Source organism: Scyliorhinus canicula, chromosome 2, assembly GCF_902713615.1.
Source record: "Scyliorhinus canicula chromosome 2, sScyCan1.1, whole genome shotgun sequence".
Classification (NCBI taxonomy): Eukaryota; Metazoa; Chordata; class Chondrichthyes; order Carcharhiniformes; family Scyliorhinidae; genus Scyliorhinus; species Scyliorhinus canicula.
This window is the reverse complement of record NC_052147.1, coordinates 243,384,491-243,410,153: the sequence shown is the minus strand read 5'-3', so window position 1 is coordinate 243,410,153 and position 25,663 is coordinate 243,384,491. Positions and strand designations below refer to the sequence as shown.

Below are 25,663 nucleotides of genomic sequence, written 5' to 3'. Positions count from 1 at the left end.
ACCCTGAGAAACACTGGAACTCCTTCTGCTTTGTTGAAGGTTGAATGTGGGCCTACAACCTGGATTTATATTAGCATGTTTAATTGGTATTAAATAAAAGCAAATTACTGTGGATGCTGGAATCTGAAATGAAAGAGAAAATGCTGGAAATACTCAGCAGGTCTGGCAGCATCTGTAGGGAGAGAAAAGAACTAATGTTTTGTGTCCCATGACTCTTTGTCAAGGCTAACACCATGAAACCAACATAAACATAGTATAAATGCACACTTTTGACCACAACGTTTTTTGGTTTGTTCTGGGATGGGCTTTACTCTGCAATGGATTATGGAAAGCCCCTTCCATGATTGTCCATTCCACCAATTCAGGCTCAGCCTGCATGAGGCCCCGAGCCCGGGGCCTGTCGCTCCTTCATTGTTACTGCCCGTTTTGGACTGGGGAAACTTTGGCCGACGCCGGAACGATGACTGGAGGTCTGCGTTGCGCCCGGAGCCGTGGCTGGCGGCGCACCGCGCGTTCACTTCCGGTCTCTCCGCACCGGACGATTGAGGCAGCCGTGAGGCGGCGAATGCATTTTATTTAACGATCCTTTGTTTCAGCAGACTGGTTTGATTCAAGCCGAAATCGAGACGATGACAAAGGGAGAGAGCGGAGGGTAAGAGCCGGGGCTGGACTCGTGGCAGGGAAAACGATCAGTTGAAAGGATAAGAGAGAGAGAGAGCGCTGTTATTGGTGTTGCATCACCCTCTTCCCCCTCCCAGTGACCCCACCCTCACCCCCTCCCCGCAGGACCGCGGGGTGAGGGGATCTCCTCTGGACAAACCCCCACATCTCCGGCTCCAGAACTGTTGGGCATTCCCCCTCGGCTGATTGCCCTCCACCCAACCCCAACTGGGGAATTACCCGGTCCCCACCCAACCTATTCGTGAACTGTGGGGCTTTCCTCCATCCAGCTCACGACCTATATCTGTCACTTAAAGACTACCTCTGAACACAACAAACCGTCCCAGCTTGTCATCAAAGACCATTTGACCCTGTGCCATATATTGCTAGGACGCATCATCAAGTTGTTTGTTAAATAGTCTTCGTTTTGAGGTGTGTTTTCCAAGGAAGCAAGAGAGTTGGACTTCTAAAAGGAATTTGATACGGTGCCCCATCGTAAACTTACCAGTAAAGTTGAAACCTGTGAAATAAAAGGGTCAGCATGAATACAAAATTGGTTAATGGACAGGAAACAAAGAATAGTGATGCTTTTTTTTAAACTGGGGGAAAGAGCATTGCTTCCTTGTGGCTCATTATTAGGGCCATTACTTTTCCTAAGTTATATTAATGATTTGGCTTTGGGTTTGTAGGGCACAGTTTAAAAAATTGCAGATGAGAAAACTTGGAAGTATTGTGAACTGTAAAGGGGATGGTGATAGACCACAAGAGGACATAGTCTGGTGGAATAAGTGGACAGACGTGACAGGTGAAATCTAACAGAGAAGTGGAAAAGTGTTATGTTTGGTTGGAAAGAAAGAGCAGAGGCATAAACTAGAGGGTACAATTCTAAAGAGGGTGCAGGATCAGAGACCTATGGGTATATCTGTGCGGAGTCTGCACATCCTCCCCGTGTGTGCGTGGGTTTCCTCCGGGTGCTCTGGTTTCCTCCCACAGTCCAAAGATGTGCAGGTTAGGTGGATTGGACATGATAAATTGCCCTTAGTGTCCAAAATTGCCCTTAGTGTTGGGTGGGGTTACTGGGTTATGGGGATAGGGTGGAGGTGTTAACCTTGGGTAGGGTGCTCTTTCCAGGAGCCGGTGCAGACTCGATGGGCCGAATGGCCTCCTGCACTATACATTCTATGATCTGCACAAATGATTGCAGTTGGCAGGGCAAGTTGAGAGAGTTTAAAAAAAAGAATAGTTTAAAAAATAATCCTGCACTTTATATGGGAGTACAAAAGCAAAGAAGTGATGATGAACTAGCTATTACTGTGGTATTGTATCCAATTGTGGGGTCACATTTTAGGAAGATGTGAAAATTTTAGAGGGTGCAGAGCAGGTGCACTAGTGGTTCCAGGGATGAGCGACTTAAGCCAAATGTGCCACCAGAGAAACTGGGTTTGTTTTTCTTCAAGCAAAGGTTAAGGAGAAATGTTTAAAATTGTGCAAGGCCTTGACAGAATAAGTAGGAGAAATTATTTTCCAGTTGCAAAGGGAATTTATGATAATGGGCAAAGGAGTCTGAGATGACCGGAAGAGAAAGATTTATGCAGTACGTTATGATTTGCTTGTGTTCTGTAAGGGTGGCTGAAGTAGATTCAATAATAACTTTTAAATGGGTATTAAATAAACAGTTGAAGGTGAAGAGTTGCAGAACAATATGGAAATAAGTGGTGTGGATCCAATCTCCCTTTAAAATGTAGTTGTTGTACGTGGTCCCTTTAAATTATTTTGTGAAGCTGTGCATATGGGTTATTCATCACGAAACAAGACTTATGCTGTATTTTTCAAGCTGCTGCGCACCCACAGAGCTTAGCAGGAAAATTGTTTGGTACTGGTTTGGATGGCTCTAATATACAGCTGGCACAGTCACGAGGGACTGACTGGCTCCCTGTGCTGTATCATCCTATGAACAGCGGAGCTACAGCTAGTCTCTTGAGTTCAGAGAAGGGAAAAAGAGGGGCTTTCTAATGAGTGACATGTGCAGGGTTATATGAAGGCCAAGTGAGGATAGTATTGCCCTCAATGTAATGTCCCTAAGCTAAAATAGCCAGACATTACTCACTGCTCATGCTTACAGTCATGTCATCATTTTATCTATTCTGAGCTGGGCGATGGGCTATAATATCTCAGCCAGAGAAGACCTCTGATGGTTATTCTAATGATTTGTATTGTAAATTGTTGCATGCAGGTGCTTTCCCACAGAATTAGCCAGAAGGAAGTATCAGAAAGATGTTGACTTTTCTTAACAGGATTGAGAATCCGGAAGAGCAACTTCCTGTTTTGCTTCATTTTTAGTTGTCAGTCAGAGATGACAGTGTTGTGCTACTTGTATGATTGGATAACATAGTTAAAGGAAAAGACAAGAAAATATTTCAGGCCTATTAAGCTCACCTATATCCTCCCATTATAATACCTGCCTTCATTTTAAATCTCTTACATTTTGCCAGTGATTATTTCAACATTTATAAATCACTTTTTTTGAGTAAGAGAAATCTTTAAAATACTCTTACTTTTCACTAATTTGAGGATGGCTGGGTAACACAGTATTAATACTGCTGCATTACAGCACCAGTAACCCAGGTTCAATTCCGGTCTTGGGTGTCTGTGTGGAGTTTGCATGTTCTCTCCATGTGTGTGTTTCCTCCAGGTACTCCAGTTTCCTCCCACAGTCCAAAGATGTGCAGGTTATTGGATAGAGCAATGAAGTGAGTCCAGGTGGGTGCAGAGTCAATGGGCCGAATGGCCTCCTGCACTGTAGGGATTCAATGATTCTATGAAGAGTATGTCTTTGATTCCTGATTTATGGGATTAATTTGTTATATTCTGGATTTATCTCATCTGTACAGTTTATTATTTCTATCTGAAGTTGCACATATAGTCCATAGTTTAAAGCCGAACCTAAAATATTTCAACATGAAATATCTGTTTTTCTTTTTTTTAAAAAGCACCACATCTATTGTCAATAGACTTAGAATGATCTGTACACATATTCCACTGGTATGTGATATGATTTAAGACCAGACAGTAGTGGACTAGTAGTTGAAATTTCATGACTGTTGCATTTCATTCATTGCTGCAGTTTTGCATTTGAATCTTTGGACCCCCTGCTCAACCCATTTGCCTTGTTTGGCAGAGGTATAAAAGTTACCTAACTTAATTGATTGAATAGTAGAAATAGCTGAAATATTTGCATCAGGCAAAGAGAGTAAAATTATAATTATTTTGCTTCCTCTGGCACAATCCCCTGCTGACCCATCATGGAGAAGACAGTTGTCCAAATTGTGCTGTCCTTGATTGATAGGTTTATATGGTTCACAGGCTTTTTTTCAGAAAGGGAAATTATTTGTAAACACCAACAAAAATTATTTTTTTTCCCAGAGTGTGAGATATTGATATAAACACCAGAACTGAGCATAGCCCGTATCCAATTTGGAGTTGAGTCCTCATTGGCATTTTACCAACTTCTAATGCTGATTTTTATTGTCAAAAGGATTTTTTCAGGCATAACTATAAGTGTTACGTGAAGGAAATCACTGCTCGGATTTTCCTGTTTGCCAGAGGAAATGTTTGAAACTAAAATTTTTGGTATAGTCTCACCATTCATAAAAGTTGCAGGTGTAGCAATTCACAGCTTCGAGCAGCTGTTTTAAAGATAACAGTTGATTGTTATGCATTCTTGTGGATTCGACCAGGATTGAGTCAAAGTTAATAAGTCCCAACTTCCTTTGGTCAGATATTGAAGTCTAATTCTGAATAAAATTTAAGTAAACATCCATGCTAAATGTAATAGCTTTAGTGTTAGTTCATTTTAAACGGTTTCTCTTCAAAATATTGACTGTTACAATGCTTTGTGGTCTATTTTTGAAGGTAATAACGCTTAAGATAATTTAAAACTGTTGAAAATAGGCACACAAAGTAATCACAAAGGCTGATGGAATGCTGACCTTTATATGACTGGAATATAAGGGGATAGAATTCATGCTTCAGATATACAAAGCCTAATTAGACCACACCTGGAGTACTTTGAGTCGTCTGGGCACCAGACTTTAGGAAGGATATATATTGACCTTGGAGGGAGTGCAGCGTAAGTTTACTCGAGTGATATCTGTAATCAAGAGAAGTTTAGAGAAACTAGAGTTGAATTCCTTAAACAAATGAACATACATGTGAACATACAAATTAGGAGTAGGAGCCGGCCACTTGACTGTTTTTAAACAGTGGTCCAATGTTCTAGATTCTTCTACTACAAGAGGAAACATTCTTTCCACAGCCACTCTAAAGTCGCCTCAGAATCTTATATGTTTCAATCAAGTCGCCTTTTACTCTTCTAAACTCCAGCAGGTACAAGCCTGCCCATTTCAGATATTTAAGAACATAGAACATAACAGCGCAGTACAGGCCCTTCGGCCCTCAATGTTGCGCCGACCTATGAAACCAATCTAAAGCCCATCTACACTGTTCCATTATCATCCGTATCTTTATCCAATGACCATTTAAATGCCCTTAATGTTGGCGAGTCCACTACTGTTGCAGGCAGGGCATTCCACCCCCTTACTACTCTGAGTAAAGAACCTACCTCTAACATCTGTCCTATATCTATCTCCCCTCAATTTAAAGCTATGTCCCCTTGTGCTAGCCATCACCATCCGAGGAAAAAGGCTCTTACTATCCACCCTCTCGAATCCTCTGATGATCATTTTGTATGCCTCTATTAAGTCACCTCTTAACCTTCTCTCTAACGAAAAGAGCCTCAAGTCCCTCAGCCTTTCCTCATAAGATCTTCCCTCCATACCAGGCAACATCCTGGTAAATCTCCTCTGCACCCTTTCCAATGCTTCCACATCCTTCCTATAATGCGCCGACCAGAACTGTACAAATTAACTTACATCCTTCTTTAAGTAAGGAGGACAATACTGTACACAATACTCCAGGTGTGGTATTAGCAATGACTTGAATAATTGAAGCATAACCTCCCTACTCTTATATTCATTCCCCTTGCAATAAACAAGAACATTGGGCAGCACGGTAGCACAGGGTGTAACACTGTTGCTTCACAGCTCCAGGGTACCTCGTTCGATTCCCTACTTGAATCACTGTCTTTGTGGAGTCTGCAGTTTCTCCCCGTGTCTGCGTGAGTTTCCTCCGGGTGCTCCGGTTTCTTCCCACAAGTCCTGAAAGACATGCTGTCAGGTGAATTGGATATTCTGAATTCTCCCTCTGTGTACCCAAACAGGTGCCAGATTGGGGCCTTTCACAGTAACTTCATTGCAGTGTAAATGTAAGCCTACTTGTGATAATAAAAATTATTATTATTACATTGTATTAGCGTTGCTAGTTACATGCTGTAGCTGCATTCTAACCTTTATGATTCGTGCAGTAGGACATCCAGATGTGCCTGAATTTCAGAGCTCTGCAATCTCTCACCATTTAGCTAGTATGCTTCTCTTTTATTAGCCCAACCAAGAAGGACACTTTCACATTTTCCCACATTATACTCTACTTGCCACATCTTTGGCCATTCACGTAACGTATCCGTAACCCTATTTGCCACCTTATGTCCTTTTCCCAACTTACTTTCCTACCTATCTTCGTGTTAAGCACCATGCCATCAGTCTTTTCATCCAAATGATTTATATAAATTTTAAAGAGTTGAGGCCCCAGCAGTGATCCCTATGGCACACTTATCAGATCCTGCTAACCAGAAAAATACCCATTTATGCCAACTCGCTGTTTACTGATAACTAGCCATTTGAGGTCTAGCTGCACTTGGTTCTGCCGATCGTGGTTGGCTTGTTAAAAATCCCGGAGTTCCCCTCGGGATATGAGGGACAACTCCGTGTCGGGCACGAGGGAGTCCACCGCTTCGCTACAGATGGAGTCAAAACCATCCCCGGTGCCCCCCACCGAGCAGATGTTCCCCCTCTGGGCATTCACCGTCTGGGACCGAGTCTCCCGCCACAGTGAGTGTGACAGATGGCATGGGCCCACCAACTAGCCCTGGGTGTGCCTTGATCCCACCCCCCGGATCGTTGACTCGCGGGCTCCTCTCGGGGAACTGGACCAGAGGGAGGCAGTAGCTCAGACACCCGCTCTTCTTGCGACGCCAGGCCACTGGACAGTTCCAGGAATAATTCTGGAATACGCTCCGGAATGGAGATGGAATCGCCTGGCATCGGATGGCGGGCCCTCTACAGCACCAACGCCCAATGACCCGGATGTCAGGGAGCTGCCGCAGCACTTTGGTGTTGTGAAACCTAATGCCTCCGTGGTGCAAAATTGCACCGGGTGTAACAAGCCCTCGGGTGATCCGCTCACATGCAGCCCCGAGGCGTGCTGCTTGGGGGGCTGCGACGGCTCAGGGATTGAGATGTGGGGGTGGACCACATTTCCTCTCAGCACATAGATTTTTCATCTCCATAACATTACACCTGCCCCAGACCATCATGAAACCTTCATTCATGCTGTTGTTGCCTTCATCTTGGCTCTTTCAATGTTCTCTTGGCTAACTTCCCATACTCCACTCTCCATAAATGTCTGCTCATCTAAAACTCTGCAGCTGCTGGTACCTTCACTCCTGTTCATACCATGGTTTACAAAAGGGAGCACAGGACCCCTTTTTGGTGCTCTTGTAGATGGTGTTTGTACAATGGCAAATAAGATAAGTAGGACGTTTTGTTGTACAGATCGCAAATTATCAGATGCTATACTGAGCATTTGGTTCATCCTATGTACCAGGTGTTCTGTAAAACTCAGTGTAGCATGCTACATTCCAGGTATGTACATACCTACTATCTGGTACCACAAATCATATACCTGAGCTAGATGGAGAGTCAGAAAGCTGAGATTGTTTACAGTAGAGAAGACTGAAAGGACATTTATGGAAGTATTTAACATCTAAGGCTATCAGAATGTCGAACCCTGAGAAACTTTGCCATGCCCTTGAGAATAGTGTCACCATCTAAGATGGCCACCTGCAAAGGACCATGGGAATTATGGCCAACCCAGGACTCAGACAGATACACAGCCTATGTGTATCTAAAACACAGATAACCAGACCTGACCGAAACTCCCACTCATTTAATTTTAATGGCCCATTTTCCCAGGACAATAGAGCTCCTATCAAGCAACCGGTACAGCCACAGACTGATCGGCGCCACTCCCCTTACTCAGAAAGCACAACTGCCAAAGTCAATGACCGCTAAGGACGCGCCCAGCTACCAAGGCACACCCTTTATTGGCCGAAATTGAAGAGAGTGATCAGAGCCCTGTCGAACTATTGGGTCCAAGGTTAAGGACCATCCCAAAGAGCGCAAAATCCCAGAGGGATAAAAAACAGCACACCCATGTGTTCTGTCTCTTTTGGATCCGGCCTGTGCCAATTGCAGCAGGAACAGCCAGTTAAGTTCAAGACCAACGATCGCTACCTGACTGATGAGCCCAGCAGAGACAGAGCTACTTTCTTCGAACCAGCCAAATGAAATCCAGATAAAGGCCTTTATCCATTTGCACAGTACCGGTCGCCCTGAAGTTAAGTTTAGGTTATTGTAGTTGATAAGTGTAGTTTAACTCGTAGTAGATATTGTGTTTGCATGTTGAGATAACTCTTGTGTATGTAAATAAACCATCTTTTGAACTAACTAACTGGTAATGTGGTCATTTGATCGATATAAGGGAAAGGCTTGTGGTTCACCGAGATAAATAAATAGAGCAATAATAGTAAGGGACATGGGGAAAAGTTCAGAAGAAGGATGACGAAAGGATCAATCAGAAATAAAGCTATTTCACATGGTAGTAAATATTAGGGATGAGCTATTCAGGAATGCAGTCATTTTAAGTGAAAGTTGAACAAGCATTTGGTGAGATAATTTAATTGTTACAGATCGTTAGTGGTCTTTGAGTTCCTTGTTTGCATGTCCCTCACTGTCAAGGCCTACTTAAATGGACATTAAACGTATGTAAGGACAGGGGCAGAATATTGGTAACATTTTAAAATCTGTGATTTTATATAGTGACCTGTAATTAAATATATTTGAAGTAAGAAAATAGCTGCTTTTAAATCATTGCGTACATTAAGGAACTGTAGTTGGAGGTTTTTTACTTTTAATGAAAAAGATAGTGGGAGGGATTTTCCGCACCTCCCCACGGCGTTTCTCAGTGGCAAGAGGTGGACCGCAGGTCGCGGGATCTGCTGGTCCACCGCTGTCAATGCGATTTCCCATTGAATCCACTCCCTGCCGCTGGGAAACTCGCAGTGGGCACCCACCGTCGGGCGGGACAAGAAGATCCCCCTGGTGAGAACGGCCTGAAAAACATGAAAATGAAATTAAATGAAAATCGCTTATTGTCACGAGTAGGCTTCAAATGAAGTGACTGTGAAAAGTCCCTAGTCGCCACATTCCGGCGCCTGTCTGGGGAGGCTGGTACGGGAATTGAACCGTGCTGCTGGCCTGCTTGGTCTGCTTTAAAAGCCAGCGATTTAGCCTGGTGAGCTAAACCAGCCCCTACATGTGTTGCTTCTTATTAGGGAACAACAAATAGAAGTGGTTCTATCATAACTTTGATTGATGGTACTTTGAAAAGCTGCTAGTTTTTATTTTGGGACAATTTCATAAGCATAGTCGAATAAGCAATGTGCCAGGTTCCCAGGTTCGATTCCCGTCTTGGGACACTGTCTGTGCGGAGTCTGCACTTTCTCCCAGTGTCTGCGTGGGTTTCCTCCGGGTCCTCCGGTTTCCTCCCAAAAGTGCCGAAAGATGTGCTGTTAGGTAGTTCCGAATTCTCCCTCAGTGTACCCGAACAGGCGCCGGAGTGTGGCGACTAGGGGATTTTCACAGTAACTTCATTGCAGTGTAAATAATAATCGCTTATTGTTACAAGTAGGCTTCAATGAAGTTACTGTGAAAAGCCCCTAGTCGCCACATTCCAGCACCTGTTCGAGGAGGCCGGTACGGGAATGTAAGCCAACTTGTGACACTAATAAAAATGATGTTTAGTTGATTGACTTGATTTCATGCTGAACCATCAGTTCTGAAGGCTGGGAAATAATGTTGAGTTTTACAGAGGTTAGGGGGCTGGGTGCTTTTAGTTCCTGGCCTGCAATAATAGTACTGCACCTAGAAATAGAGGTTAGAAGGTGCTGCACCGGGCCCACATGACTGGGACGAGGGTGAGTAGGTTCTTTGGGGGTGAAGACAGGTGTGTCAGGTGCTCGGGGAGTCCAGCGAACCATGCCCATATGTTCTGGGCATGCCCGGCACTGGAGGAGTTCTGGAAGGGGGTGGCGAGGACGGTGTCGAGGGTGGTGGGATCCAGGGTCAAGCCAGGATGGGGACTCGCGATTTTTGGGGTTGGAGTTGAGCCGGGAGTGCAGGAGGCGAAAGAGGCCGGTGTGCTGGCCTTTGCGTCCCTAGTAGCCCGGCGAAGGATCTTGCTACAATGGAAGGATGAGAGGCCCCCAAGCGTGGAGACCTGGATCAATGACATGGCGGGTTTCATTAAGCTCGAGAAGGTCAAATTCGCCCTGAGAGGGTCGGTACAAGGGTTCTTTAGGCGATGGCAACCTTTTCTCGACTTTCTGGCTCAACGATAGGGTACAGGGACAGTAGCAGCAGCAACCACGGTGGGGAGGGGGGGGAAGGGGGAGGGAAAAGGGGGGGGGGGGGCGGACAATGGCTATGTTTGTTTATTTAATTTTAATTTATTTTTAAGTTCTTTTGTTGTTCATTGGGGTTGGGGGGGTGGGGGGATGGGATACATATGGTCTGGGGGTGTTGCAGTTATTATGGGTTATTTTGTTGCATTTCATTGTTTGTCGTTATGTTTTATATTTTCTGTAAAAAATTCCAATAAAAATTATATTAAAAAAAAAGAAATAGAGGTTAGAATTATAATTTTGGATTGGGTTGAGAGATGTTTCTGGAATTATGTCAATTGTCAGCATGATATTCGGTTAGCTCTGTTGGCCAAATGGCTGGTTTGTGATGCGAAGAGGCACCAACAGCACGGGTTCAATTCCCATACCGGCTGAGGTTATCCATAAAGAGCCTGCCTTCTCAAAGTTGCCCCTCGCTGTGTGGTGATCCTCAGGTTAAATCACCACCAGTCAGCTCTCAAAGAGGAGAGCAGCCTATGGACCTCTGGGGCTATGGCGACTTTCATTTCATTCTTTGGAAGTAGTTCCATTTCAATGTAAGAAAAAAGGTTTATCCATTGATTGTGGGAGTTGAATCATGATATTAGATCTGTTGCTTATCTCTATACAACATTGTGTTGCTCGTAGATGTGTTTGATTTCTGGAACTGCAGAACAGCTTTCTGATTCTATAGGCTATTGTGTGTGAAAGTCAGTTGTTGATTTAGCCATATTTACCCTCCCCATTGAGATTTCACTCCCAAGTTTTATTGAGTCCAATACAATATCATTGTGTCTGCTTATCCTGCGCTTGGGCATTCTAATTTCAGCCTGTTCATTTGGTGGAAGTAAAAAGGTGACTAACAAGAGCAAAGCAGTTTTTAACTGAAACCACCTGCTCCTTTTGTCTGTTTTCCCTGCAGCTGGAATCCCATGACAAACATTTTCATGTGCTTGTTTCCTGAACAAGTAGCTTAGCAATTGAATGTAATCACATTAGTCTACTGCAGGGGTGGGCAAACTTTTCCGTGCAAGGGCCACATTCAGAAATTCACAATTTTAAAGGGCCGCATAGTAAAATAATTAATATTTAAAATAGCCAAAATAAAAGGTTTTTAAAGGGAAAAAAGCAATTAATTTTTATTAATTAATATTTTAAAGTAGAAACTTTACATGAAACACATTTATTTGAAAAACAAAGTAACTCAGTTTAAAGAAAAAAAAGCAATTAATTTTTATTAATTAATATTTTAAAGTAGAAACTTCACATGAAACACATGTTGTGCCGAGCAATGATCACCCTACTCAAGTCAACGTATCCACCCTATACCAGTAACCCAACAGCCACGCGCGCGCGCCCCCCCCCCCCCCCCCCCCCCCCCATCCCCATTAACATTATTTTTTTTTTAAATGTTTTTTTTTATGACTTGATCTTGGTGAGCCGCATAAAGACCTTTGGCGGGCCGCATGCGGCCCACGGGCCGTAGTTTACCCACCCCTGGTCTACTGTGATCTATGATACTTGGTTTGATTGAGGTGAATGGCAAATAAAGTATCTGTAATTCTCAGTATTGTAAAAACGGTTTATCTAGAAATTATTAAACCACACTTGTATCGAATAAAATCCTCTCGTTTCTAAGAATCCTTGAACATACTCAAGGAAGTGTATGAAATGCCCAATGGATGGAATAATAAAGCTGATTTTAATTAATTTTGCCACTTAACAAATATGTCAATTGTATCCATTACAGTGTCCAAGAGGATCAGCCGCAGTCGAAGAAGGCAGCAAAGAAACTGCAAAAGGAAGCAGAAAAGGCTGCCAAGAAGGCTGAGAAACAGGCCAAATTGGTCAGTTTGAAACACGTTTTCAGATGCATGCAGTTCTATCAAAATATGAGAGATTGGTGGCAAGAAGATTTAGATTTGTAGATGTAGTTTTTGCAGTTCTTAAAATAAACAAATTCACAGAATGTAACCCAGAAGCTTTGCCAATTGGCATGCCTTTTATTTTGATTTGATTTATTATTGTCACATGTATTAGTATACAGTGAAAAGTATTGTTTCTTGCATGCTGTACAAACAATGCATACTGTACCTAGGGAAGGAAGGAGAGACTGCAGAATATAATGTTACAGTTATAGCAAGGTGGTAGAGAAAAGATCAACTTAATACGAGGTAGGTCCATTCAAAAGTCTGATAGCAGCAGGGAAGAAGCTGTTCTTGAGTCGGTTGGTACATGACCTCAAATTTTGGTATCTTTTTCCTGATGGAAGAGAGTATGTCCGGGGTGCGTGGGTGTCCTTAATTATGCTGGCTGCCTTTCAGAGGCAGCAGAAATTATAGATAGAGTCAATGGATGGGAGGCTGGTTTGCGTGATGGATTAAGCTACATTCACAATCTTTTGTAGTTTCCTGCAGTCTGGGGCAGAGCAGTATTAAAAGTGTTACTGCAGCATTAACCTTTGTTGTAAACTGCAGTCTTCCGTTCATATTTGAGCTTGGGGGTTACATTCTGGATTTTATCAGCAAGGTCAGGAAACATATTTGCATGTTAATTCATAAGTATGGTTTCCATTTGTTCTTCTCCACTTTTTTCCACTTCATTCCAGAAGTGGTTAATGCTGCATGCTCATGGTTGTCAGCGCCCTTCTGCTGTCCTGTCTGATAAACACTTTCCATTAGTGAGTGCCTGCAAACCTTTTAACCATAGGAAGTAATGCAACTCTATCAGAGGTTCACACACATGGACATATTCTTGCACGTCACCTAATGACAGCTAAGAGTTTCTGAATTATTTTTGCTTGTCTCTCCTCTTTCTTCACTGCACCTATGCTTTTTCTTCTATGCTTAACCAAGGGGCCCCTAGGCCTGAATTGTAGTACTAAAATGCTACAGTGGTTGAGATCAGCTAACATATTACCGATTTTGGATTGAACTTGTGGCTGGTTAGTCTATTTGTCTCAGGTTTTGCTTACCAAGTCATCAGAGTAACGTTTCAAACTATACTTTGACAAAATTGCCTTAAATATACACGGTAAGATATAGTCAATACCTAAAAGTTATGGGGATGTGATTGGCTCTCATTTTTAAATAAGATAATTAGCTAAATTGATTTAGCTTTGTGGCAATCTTGAATAATGACATACTCAATGTGAAATTGATTCAGATGTTTGGGAACCTCAAATAATGGAAAAAACATCTATTTGTAAAATAATCATATTTCCAGCATATTCAGTTGAAATACATTTGTTTGTTATAACCATCAGGTTGTTAACTTTCCTCTTGGTTTAATGTTATTTCCTATAGGCATCAGAAAATCAAGCAGGTGATGAAGAGGTAGGTGTTTATCAAGTTGAAAGTTTTGAATTTTTAAAATAAACTTTGATAAAACTACTCTAATGCTATGGTATCTTAAATAATTCCCTTTTTAGTCCGTCTGCAATTTCTGGTTCAGATATACATTGATTCTGTCAGGACAACTTTTAAGCTGCCCATGAAATGTGTAGTCTTCAGAAACGTTTGCTTATAAATTGATTATCCCTTATGGAAGTTATCCATATCCTATTTTTTTCTCACTCCATGCTATGCACAGGATGAAGAGTTTGCTTTGTCTAAATCCAACTGCCTACCCATTTGGTAGCGCTGTCTGCCATTTAAAAAAGTACAGTACTTGGCCTTAATCATCATTGTACTCATTGACCACATGGCAGGACAGTGGTTAGCACTGTGGCTTCACAGCGGCAGGAACCCAGGTTCGATTCCCGGCTTGGGTCACTGTCTGCGTGGAGTCTGCAAGTTCCCCCCATGTTTGCGTGGGTTTCATACGGGTGCTCCGGTTTCCTCCCACAAGTCTTGAAAATTGTGCTTGTTAGATGAATTGGACATCCTGAATTCTCCCTCAGTGTACATGAACAGGCGCCGGAGTGTGGTGACTAGGGCCTTTCACAGTAACCTCATTGCAGTGTAATTTAAGCCTATATGTGACACTAATAAGATTGTTGTCATTATTGCAAGTTAAGTAATGTCTCAATTTTAAAATTCGCATATAAAATAAAACAAAAAATGTTGGAAGTATTCAGCAGGTCTGGAAGTATCTACCACTTTATTCACTGATCTACTTTGGTTCCTGGTTGAGCAATGCCAGTAAAACAAAAACATTTTGGAAATATTCAGCAGGCATGGGTAGAGAACCTGAGTTAGCACGTCAAGTCAATTACCTTTTATCAGAACATTCTCCACAGATGCTGCCAAACCTGTTGAGTATTTTGAGAACTTTTCTGTTTTATTTCAGATTTCCAGCATCTTCTGTATTTTTGCATTTGTGTTCTCTGGTTCTGAAACTGACATAAACAACGATGGATTACTCTGAGCACAATGGCCACCAGATTCCTATATTTTAGCTATGACTACATTTCAGAAGTGCACATCTTGTTATTTTTAAATGTCCACACTAATAAGTACGTCAACCGATTTCTAAACTTAATAAAAGCAAATTACTGCAGATCTGGAATCTGAAAGGCAAGCGAAAATGCTGGGAAATCGCAGCAGGTCTGGCAGCATCTGTGGGGAGAGAAAAGAGCTCATGTTTCAAGTTCAGATGACCCTTTATCAAAGCTGGTCATCTGGATTCGAAACGTGAGCTCTTTTCTCTCCCTACAGTTGCTGCCAGACCTGCTGAGATTTTTCAGTATTTTCTTTTTGGGTTCTAAACTTAATATTTAGCCAGTTAAATTTTTAGAGATCATTTCTGAATATAATACAGGTTGATCTAGCTATGATATTTTTAAGAATGGTGAATTAATTTTACTTTTAAATACTTTCTGACTTGCCAAAGGTATACAATGGGTTCGGCCGTTCAGCCCATCGAGTCTGCACCGGCCCTTACAAAGAGCACCATAATCAGGCCTACATATCTACCCTGTCCCCATAACCCAATAACCCCCACTTGACCTTTTTTGGATGCTAGGGCGGTTTGGCGTTGCTAGTCCACCTGGCCCGCGTGTCTTTGGACCGTGGGGGGTGCCGGAGCGCCCGAGAGAGGCCCGCACGGGCATGGGTGGTGGTGGGGGGGGGGGGGGGGGGGGGGGGGGGGGGGGGGGGGGGGGGGGGGGGGGGGGGGGGGGGGGGGGGGCGTGCGGACTCCGCGCAGATGGCGACCCAGCTGGGGATCGCGCCTGGGATCCTGGAGCTGTGGAGCAGCTGTGCTAGCCACTATGCTACCGTGCTGCCCAATATCTGGTTGGCAGTTCCTGCTTTGGAAGAAAATAATTAGTGTAATTAACAAATATTTAAATACATTCAGTGGCAATATTTAAAAAATAAGCAATGACCGTATGCCTGTGCGCACTTCCTTAATATTCCCCTTAGTGTCTAAAAGGTTAGGTAGGGTTACTGGGCGGCGGGGATAAGGTTGCGGCGTGGGCTTGGGTGGGGTGTTCTTTCCAGGGGCCGGCGCAGACTTGATGGGCCAAATGGCCTCCTTCTGCACTGTAAATTCTATGATTCTATGAATACAAGGATCACCACTTTTCTTCGTCATGTTAATGAGCTAGACTTGGGAGTGCAGTCACAATTTACAAATTTTGGACATGGTGAACTTTGAGAATCAAATAATGCCGCCAGTGCAGAAGGCCATTCAACGGATAGTGATAGAATTCAAGAGTATTTAAACAGGCTGGTTAAATGGGCAGACGCATGGCAAATTAAATTTAATGTAGAAAAATGTGAAGTGATACATTTTGAAAGGAAGAACGAGGAGAGGTGACATAAATAGGATACAGTTCTAAAAATGGTGCAGGAACAGGGAGACCTGGGAGTGCATGTGGGTAACTCATTGAAAGTGCGAGGCAAATAAAAAAAAGTGGTAAATAAGATTTTCAGGATTGTGGGCTTTATAAATGGAGCCATAGAGTACAAAAACAAAGAAGTTGTGGTGAACCTTCAGCCTCAACTAGAGTTTTCTGTCCAATTCTGGGCACCACATTTTAGGAAGAATGTGAAGGCACAGGTGTTGGTGCAAAAAATATTTATTTTTCTTACTCATTCAAGGGATGGGGGCGTTGCTGACTAGATCAGCATTTCTTGCCCTTGAGAAGGTGGTGGTGAGCTGCCTTCTTGAACTGTTGTAGTCCATATGGTGTTGATGCATCACGGTGCAGCTAGGGAGGGAGTTCCAGGACTTTGACCCAGCAACAGTGAAGGAACGTTAATGCATTTCTAAATCAGGGTAGTGGGTGCCTTGGAGGGAAACTTCCAAGTCGTGGTGTTCCCATGTGTCTGCTACCAGGGGCTGGTTCAGCACAGTGGGCTAAATAGCTGGCTTGCAATGCAGAGCAATGTCAGCAGCGCAAGTTCAATTCCTGTACCAGTCTCCCTGAACAGGTGCCGGAATGTGGCGACCAGGGGCTTTTCATAGTAACTTCATTGAAGCCTACTTGTGACAATAAGCTATTATTATTATTATTATTATTATTATTACCCTTGTCCTTCTGGTTGATAGTGGTTGTGGACTTGAAAGGCACAGTCTAAGGTTGATTGTTGAGTTCCTGCAATGCATCTTGTCGGTAGTACACACTGCTGACACTGCATTGGTGGAGCGAGCGCAGGTTTGTGGAATGGGCACCAATCAAGCAGACTGCTTTGTCCTGAATGATGTCATGCTCACTGAGTGTTTTAGCTTCACTCCTTGCAGCTTGTGGATGGTGGACAGGCTTTGGGAAGTTAGGAGTTGAGTTACTTGTCACAGGATTCCTCGTCTCTAACCTTTTTGCAGCTGCAGTGTTATATGGCTAGTCTAGTTCAGTTTCTCATAAATGGTAGCAACCAGGACGTTAATAGTGGGGGTTCAGCTATGTTAATGCCATTGAATGTCAAGGGATGATGGTTAGATTCTCTCTTGTTAGAGTTGATCATTGCGTGACATTCATGAGAATAGTTCCAAGGATGGGTTCTTCAGTTACATGGATAGACAGGAGAAGCTGGGGCTGTTCTCAAAGAAGAGCATTAAGAGGAGATTTGATGGAGATGTTCAAAATCCGCAGAGGTCTGACTAGAGATTATGGGTAGCCACTGTTCAAATTGGCAGAAGGGCCAAGAGTCAGAAAATACCGGCGGCATGGTGGTTAGCACTGCTGCCTCATGGCGCTGATGAACCGGGTTCTATCCCGGCCATGGGTCACTATCCGTGTAGAGTTTGCACATTCTCCCCATGTCTGCATGGGTATCATCATCACAACCCAAGGATGTGCAGGTTAGGTGGATTGGCCACGCTAAATTGCCCCTCAATTGGAAAAGAGAAATTGCGTACTCTAAATTTGAAAAAAAAGTCAGAAAACACTAATTTTTAAAATTAAATTTAGAGTACCCAATTCATTTTTACCAATTAAGGGGCAATTTAGCATGGCCAATTCACCTAGCCTGCACATCTTTGGGTTGTGGGGGCGAAACCCACGCAAACACGGGGAGAATGTGCAAACTCCACATCGACATTGACCCAGAACCATGATCGAACCTGGGGCCTCGGCGCCGTGAGGCAACTCATGGCGCCACCATGCTGCCCTCGAAAACACTAATTTAAGGTGACTGGCTAAAGAACCAAGGCGAAATGAGGAAAAAAATGTTTACATAATGAGTGGTTAGAACTGGAATGTGTTACGATCGCAGTTGATGTTATAATTGGACGGGTAGATCCCAGATGGAACCCTGGCTCAAAAGATCATAATGTGTGCTGTTTTTGTATAAAAGATGGATGAACAGAATCACGGGACCGCTAATCAGTTTTAACATGAAAGCAAATGTATTGAAGATGAAAAATTGGATTATTATAGAATATTCCTTTAAACGTTCTCCCCTCCCCACCCTCATGCCGCCACCACCATGGCTCAGTTTGACAATTACACACAGATTTTAAGATTAACACGGATTACAAAGTACACCTTAAATTACAATGGCCTCATTAACACACAGAAGTCCATTTTAAAAGCACTCAGGATTACTATGGTAAGACGCACTCTTCCCTGAACCCAAGTGCATGTCTGGATTTCTCCTCAAAATTCCCCCAGATGACTCTTATACCATCAGCCACCTTGTCTCACCGAACTCCTGCTTCTACTCGATTTCAACTTACGCTTTCAAAAGTCAAATAAAAAAAAATAAAAAAATTTAGAGTACGTAATTTTTTTTTTCCAATTTAAGGGCCAATCCACCTAACCTGCACATCTTTGGGTTGTGGGGGTGAAACCCAGGCAGACGGGGGAAATGTACAAACTCCATATAGACAGTGACCCGGGGCCAGGATCAAACTACCTTATGCAGCAGTGCTAACCACTGTGCCGCCCTTCAAAAGTCACACTTTCAAATCTTTTACATTATGCTTTCCCTCCGCTGCTTCCATTAAGGATTCAATTGCAGATTTTCCACCTCTCCCTTCAGGTTTTCTTTGCCTCTCACGATCCAATGCTGTTTCAATTTTATTGAACAGTAACCTCTTCTCATTCCCAGTTTCCTCTGGGCAGCACGGTAGCATTGTGGATAGCACAATCGCTTCACAGCTCCGGGGCCCCAGGTTCGGCTCCGGGGCCCCAGGTTCGATTCCGGCTTGGTCACTGTCTGTGCGGAGTCTGCACATCCTCCCCGTGTGTGCGTGGGTTTCCTCCGGGTGCTCCGGTTTCCTCCCACAGTCCAAAGATGTGCAGGTTAGGTGGATTGGCCATGATAAATTGCCCTTAGTGTCCAAAATTGCCCTTAGTGTTGGGTGGGGTTACTGGGATGTGGGGATAAGGTGGAGGTGTTGACCTTGGTTAGAGTGCTCTTTCCAATGGCCGGTGCAGACTCGATGGGCTGAATGGCCTCCTTCTGCACTGTAAATTCAATGATCTATGAACTCAGACTTCTTGAAAATTTCTCTTCATTTCTCTCATTTCCTTAGCTAGCTGGAATTTAGATTTCCGGCATCTGTTTTCTTAACTGTTACTCCATAGTATGGATTTTCTTCTAGCAATGCTGAGAGAGATTTTCCCCTCTTTAGCACCAACTGCTTCTAGCAGAGCTGAGAGCTGCCTTCTCTCTCACTACTTAGCTAAACTAAAACTTAAAACCGTCTCTACCTTACAAGGCCCCAGTTGCTAAGCAACCACTGCTGGTTAATTTACATAGAAACATATATAGAAAATAGAAGCAGGAGGAGACCATTTGGCCCTCGAGCCAGCTTCGCATTCATTATGATCATGGCTGATCATCAAGTTGAATATCCTGATCCCATCTTTCTCTCCATATAATAATAATAACCTTTATTAGTGTCACAAGTAGTGCACTCGGAGGAAACCCACACAGACACGGGGAGAATGTGCAGACTCCGCACAGACAGTGAGCCAAGCCGTCAATCAAACCCGTGTCCCTGGTGCCGTGAAGCAACAGTGCTAACCACTGTATCCGTTGATCCCTTTAGCCCCAAGAGCTATATCTGATTCCTTCCTGACATTACACAATGGGCGCGATTCTCCGCTGCTCACGCCGGTTGGGAGAATAGCGGGATGGCCTCCCGACATTTTTTGCGCGATCCCGCTATTCCCACCCCCCCTCGCCCGACCCACGTCACGAATCGCCACTCGCCATTTTTTACGACGAGCGGCGATTCTCCTGGGGCGAGCGGCCGGGCCTTTACGCCCGTTTTTTCACGGCAACAAACACACCTGCTTGCTGCCGTCGTAAAAACGGGTGTTGGATGCCCGTTTGGGGCATCCAGAGGCCCGTTTCGGGCGGGAGCACCACCGTTGTGCTCGGGAGGGGACAGGCCCGCGATCGGTGCCCACCGATCGTCGGGCCTGCATCCAAAAGGGACGCATTATTTCCCCTCCGCCGCCCGACAAGATCAAGCCGCCACATCTTGTCGGGCGGTGGTGGAGAAATGCGGAACCGCGCATGCGCGGGTTCCGTCAATGGTGTGATGACGTCACCCGCGCATGCGCGGGTTGGAGCCGGCTTGGCGCGCGGCCTTAAAGACGGTCGTTAAGGCCGCGACGCCGTGATTCCCGGGGTCCCGCTCCTAGCCCCGATGGGGGGGGGAGAATCGGGTCCCGGGAATGGGCGTGAAGGCTGCCGTGAAACACGGCCAGTTTCACGGCAGCCTTTACGACTCTCCGCATTTGCGGAGAATCTCGCCCAATGTTTTGGCCTCAACTACTTTTTGTGGTAGTGAATTCCACAAATTCACCACTCTATGGATGGAGAAATTTCTCCTCACCTCAGTTCTAAAAGGTTTCCCCCTTTTCCTCAAATTATGACCCCTAGATCCCAGGAATCAGCCTGGTAAACCTTTGCTGCACTCCCTCAATAGCAAGAATGCCCTTCATAAGATAAGGCACCAAAACTGCACACATAAAACTACCAATGCCCTTTACAATTGCAGTAAAATTATTCCAATACTCTATGCCAATATACCATTTGCCTTCTTTGCTGCTTGCTGTACCTGCACATTTACTTTCAGCGACTGATGCACGAGGACACCAAGGTCTTGCTGAGTATCCACCTGTCTCAATTAACACCCATTAAAATAATAATCTGCCTTCCTATTTTTGCGACCGAAGCGCTCATTCACCCCCCCCCCCCAACACCCAACTTTGTATCGTGTGCAAATCTGGAGATCAGACAACCAGTTCTTCCTGGTCAACTCTACCAGTTGCATCTTCAAAGAATTCTAGTCGATTTGTCAAGCATGATTTTCCTTTTGTAAATCCATAAATCCATTACAAAAGGAAAATCATGCTTGACAAATGCTGTTTGATTAACCATGCTTGACAAATGATGTTTGACTTTGTTTGATTACACTGCTGCTTTCCAAATGCTGTTCTCTAAAATACTTGATAATGGACTCTAACAACTTCCCTACTACCGATGTTAGGCTCACTGGTCTATAATTCCCTGTTTTCTCTGACCTCCCTTTTTCGCTACCCTCTAATCTGTAAGACCATTCCAGAGTCCAAAAAATGACCATCAATAGATCTACTATTTCTAGAGCCAGTTCCTTAAGTACTCTGAGATGAAGATTATCAGGCTGTGGAGATTTGTCCGCCTTCAACTCCATTAATTTCCCCAAAACCATTTCTTTCCTAATACTAATTTCCTTCAATTCCTCACTAAAACTTGTGTTTCTCAGAACTTCTGGTACATTATTCATGTCTCCCTTTGTGAAGACAGAAACAGTACGAATTTAGTTCCTCAGCCATTTCTTTGTTCCCTGTTATGAATTTCCCCGTTTCTGACTATTAGTTTTTAATCGATCTTTTTCTCTTTACATACCGATTGAAACCTTTGCAGTCAGTTTTTAAGTTCCCTGCTGGCTGACTTTCAAATTGTATTTTGCCATTCTTAATCAACCCCATGGTCCGCCTTTGCTGAATTTGAAACTGTACCCAATCCTCAGGTCTACTGCTTTTTCTTGTTAATTTGTGTGCCTCTTCTTTGAATCTAATTCTATCTCTAATTTATCTTGTAAGCCACGGTTTGATCAAAGTTCCCTTTCTACTATTTAGAAATAGGAATTTAATCCTCACACCATTTGATACATGGTGAAACATGCCCCTCCTCATGCTCGCACCTTTGTCCAGCATGAATCTAACAATAGGTTTTACCCATATCCAGGCACAGAAACATTAAATTAAGCACACTAAAAGCTGTACTTTATTTCTAATGTTTACCAATACAAATATAAATCCCTTAAAATTACCTTTGTTTTCGTAACAATGTACTGCCTGAGTGTGTGCTGGGGTTGGGTCTAATCGTGGCTTTCAAAAGGGAATTGGATCATTATCTGAAGAGAAAATTTACATTGAAACAGGGAACGTGTAGGGAAGTGGAACTAGCTGAGTCGCTCTTGCAGAGAATTGCCATGGATATGAGAATCAAATAGCTTCTTTCTTTCTATAACTGTTCTATGATTCTATATTATTGAAAATTGTGTTAGTGCAGTCCTTTAGTGTGGATTTTAACTATCGACTGCATGATTCATCTCAACGATTACTGAGTGAGCTTAAATTTGGCTGGGTGATTAAGCATGTGTCACAAATGCCGATTTGGTTTATGGGTGCCCTGTCTGGAGGCAATTTCATTTAAGTGTAATATTGTGAAACAATTTACTTTATTGATGAACTAAACATTCTGAGACTATTTCTTCATTCATTTTGCTGCACATTTGTATTTTAATTGTTTGTGGAAGAGATTTTGGATGATGTGACCTAACTCCATCCATCTTTGCCGCATGTCCCAAAATATACTTCATTATTAAAAATCTAATCAGCCTCAGATTTAAAATTAACAATTGATCCACCATCATATTCTGTTTGTTAGCTTTTACCACTCTTTGCATGTAGATGAGTTTCTTAACTTCACTCAACAGCAACAACTTGCCATTTTATAAATGTCTATTTCACTCTGGAATGAGCTTACTCTAAATTCTAGGCTATATCCCCAGTGTTCCCATCAGTAGAATGAGTATTTCACTATCTATCTAAACAATTCCTCTTAATGTGTTGAAAACTTTGCTTTAATAACTAACTCCTTAATCTTAATTCAAGACATTATAACCCTAGATTGTCTAATCTCTCATCTCAATTTAACCTTTGGAGCAATCCTAATAAATCCACGCCGCATTCCTTCCAAAGTCAATATGTCCTTCCTAAGGTGTGGTAGCCAGATTTCAACACTGTATTCCCGGGCTTTATGTAACTATAGCATGACTCCTAACTTCTTGTACTTAATTCTTTAGCTATAAAGGTCAGTGTTCCATCAACTTGTTAATCGTCACACCTCCAGAAGGATGTGGAGGCTTTAGAGAGGGTGCAGAAGAGGTTTACCAGGATGTTGCCACGTATGGAGGGCATTAGCGATGATGAGAGGTTGAATAAACTCAGTTTATTCTCACTGGAACGACGGAGGTTGAGGGGCGACCTGATAGAGGTCTATAAAATTATGAGGGGCATAGACAGAGTGGATAGTCAGAGACTTTTTCCCAGGGTAGAGGGGTCAATTGCTCGGGGGCATAGGTTTAAGGTGCGAAGGGAAAAGTTTAGAGGAGATGTACGAGGCAGGTTTTTTACAGAGGGTAGTGGGTGCCTGGAACTCGCTGCCAGTGGAGGTGGTGGAAGCAGGGACAATAGTGACGTTTAAGGGGCATCTTGACAAATACATGAATAGGATGGGTATAGAGGGATATGGACCCCGGAAGTGGAGAAGATTTTAGTTTAGACGGGCAGCATGGTCGGCGCGGGCTTGGAGGGCCGAAAGGCCTGTTCCTGTGCTGTAATTTTCTTTGTTCTTTGTATTATCTCTGTGCCTCTCCATGATATGAACACTTAAGAAATAGGACCAGGAAAAGACTACATAGCTCATTGATCTCTGGCTTCAATTCCACCTTCCTGCCCATTCATACCCTGAAGGACCAAACATCTGTCTGCCTCAGCCTTAAATATATACAATAATTGTGCGTCGATAACCCTCTGTGCTTGATAATTCTAAAGATTTACAACCTTTGAGTGAAGAAATATCTCCTCATCTTCACCATAAATGAGCTCCAAAGAACTGTAGCAAGGTTAATTTTATTCTTGTAATTCAATCCCCTTGAAATAAGGCCAACATGCCATTTACTTTCTTTTTTTTAAAATAATTTTTATTGAAATTTTTCGATACAAACATTTACCCCTATTACAATTTAAATTATAACACCACAAGTCCCCCCTGGAAAAACCTCCCCACGCCGCCCCCGCGCGCACCCTCCCTCTCCCCCTCTCCCCCCCCCCGCGCTATCAGTCTAGCAACCAAACCGTTTCTCCCTTTCTGCCGATGGCCTCGGGCAATCATTGCCCGCGACCCCCCGCTGACGTGCTCCCTTCGTTGCTATCCCCCCCCCCCCCCCTCCCTTCCCCCCCCCCCCCCCCCCCCCCTTTTCTCCCCGGGTTGCTGCTGTTTCGGCCTCCAGTTCCTATCTCTGATCCAGAAAGTCAAGGAAGGGCTGCCACCGCCGGAAGAACCCCTGTACCGACCCTCTCAGGGCGAATTTGATTCTTTCCAGTTGGATGAAGCTTGCCATGTCGTTTAACCAGGTGTTAACACTTGGTGGCCTTGTGTCCCTCCACTGAATCAAGATCCTTCTCCGAGCTACCAAGGACGCAAAGGCCAATATTCCGGCCTCCCTTGCCTCCTGTACTCCTGGCTCCACCCCAACCCCAAAAATCGCTAGCCCCCACCCTGGTTTGACCCTGGTTCCCACCACTCTTGATACCGTCCCCGCCACCCCCTCCCAGAACTCTTCCAGTGCCGGACACATCCAGAACATATGTACATGGTTCGCAGGGCTTCCCGAACACCTAACACACCTGTCCTCCCCCCCGAAGAACCGACTCATCCTAGTCCCCGTCATATGGGCTCTGTGCAGCACTTTAAATTGGATGAGGCCCAACCTTGCGCACGACGACGACGAATTGACCCTCTCTAGGGCATCCGCCCATGTCCCATCTTCTATCTGCTCTCCCAGCTCCACTTCCCACTTGTCTTTCAGCTCCTCTATCGGTACCTCCTCCACCTCCTGCATTATTTTGTAGATGTCCGAGACCTTCCCTTCTCCGACCCAGGCCCCTGACAGCACCCTATCACTCGCCCCTCCATCGGGAAGCAAGGGGAATCCTTCCAGCTGTCGTCTGGCAAATGCCTTCACCTGCAGGTATCTAAACGTGTTCCCCGGGGGGAGCTCAAATTTCTCCTCCAGCTCTCCCAGGCTCGCAAACCTCCCCTCTATGAACATGTCCCTCAGTTGCCTGATGCCCGCCCTGTGCCAGCTCTGGAATCCCCCGCCAGTGTTCCCCGGGACAAATCTGTGGTTCCCCCTCAGTGGCGCCGCCATCAGACCCCCCACTTCCCCCCTGTGTCGCCTCCACTGCCCCCAGATTTTAAGGGTGGCCGCCACTACCGGACTCGTGGTATACCTTGTGGGGGGGAGCGGCCATGGTGCCGTTACTAGCGCCCCCAGGCTTGTATTGCCGCAGGACGCCCTCTCCATACGTTTCCAAGCTGCCCCCTCCCCCTCCATCACCCACTTGCGCACCATCGATGCATTCGCCGCCCAGTAGTATCCGGAGAGATTGGGTAGCGCTAATCCTCCACTGTCCCTACTCCGTTCCAAGAAAATCCTTCTCACTCTAGGGGTGCCATGCGCCCACACATAGCCCATAATGCTGCTAGTTACCTTCTTGAAGAAGGCCCTGGGGAGGAAGATGGGCAAGCACTGGAACAGAAACAAGAACCTCGGGAGGACCGTCATTTTGACTGACTGCACCCTCCC

At 44.3% G+C, this 25,663-nt stretch overlaps 1 protein-coding gene across 1 annotated transcript in view; it reads left to right on the top strand.

Annotated features, from left to right (window-relative positions):
* Nucleotides 1-443: 443 nt before the first annotated feature.
* The window catches only part of dars1 (aspartyl-tRNA synthetase 1), a 123,313-nt gene continuing 98,093 nt past the window's right edge, over nt 444-25,663 (top strand). The window contains exons 1-3 of the mRNA XM_038789924.1: nt 444-652; nt 12,087-12,183; nt 13,642-13,671. Of these exons, the coding sequence (XP_038645852.1) occupies nt 630-652; nt 12,087-12,183; nt 13,642-13,671 (150 nt within the window). The 5' untranslated portion in view covers nt 444-629. The remainder of the gene's footprint in view (nt 653-12,086; nt 12,184-13,641; nt 13,672-25,663) is intronic.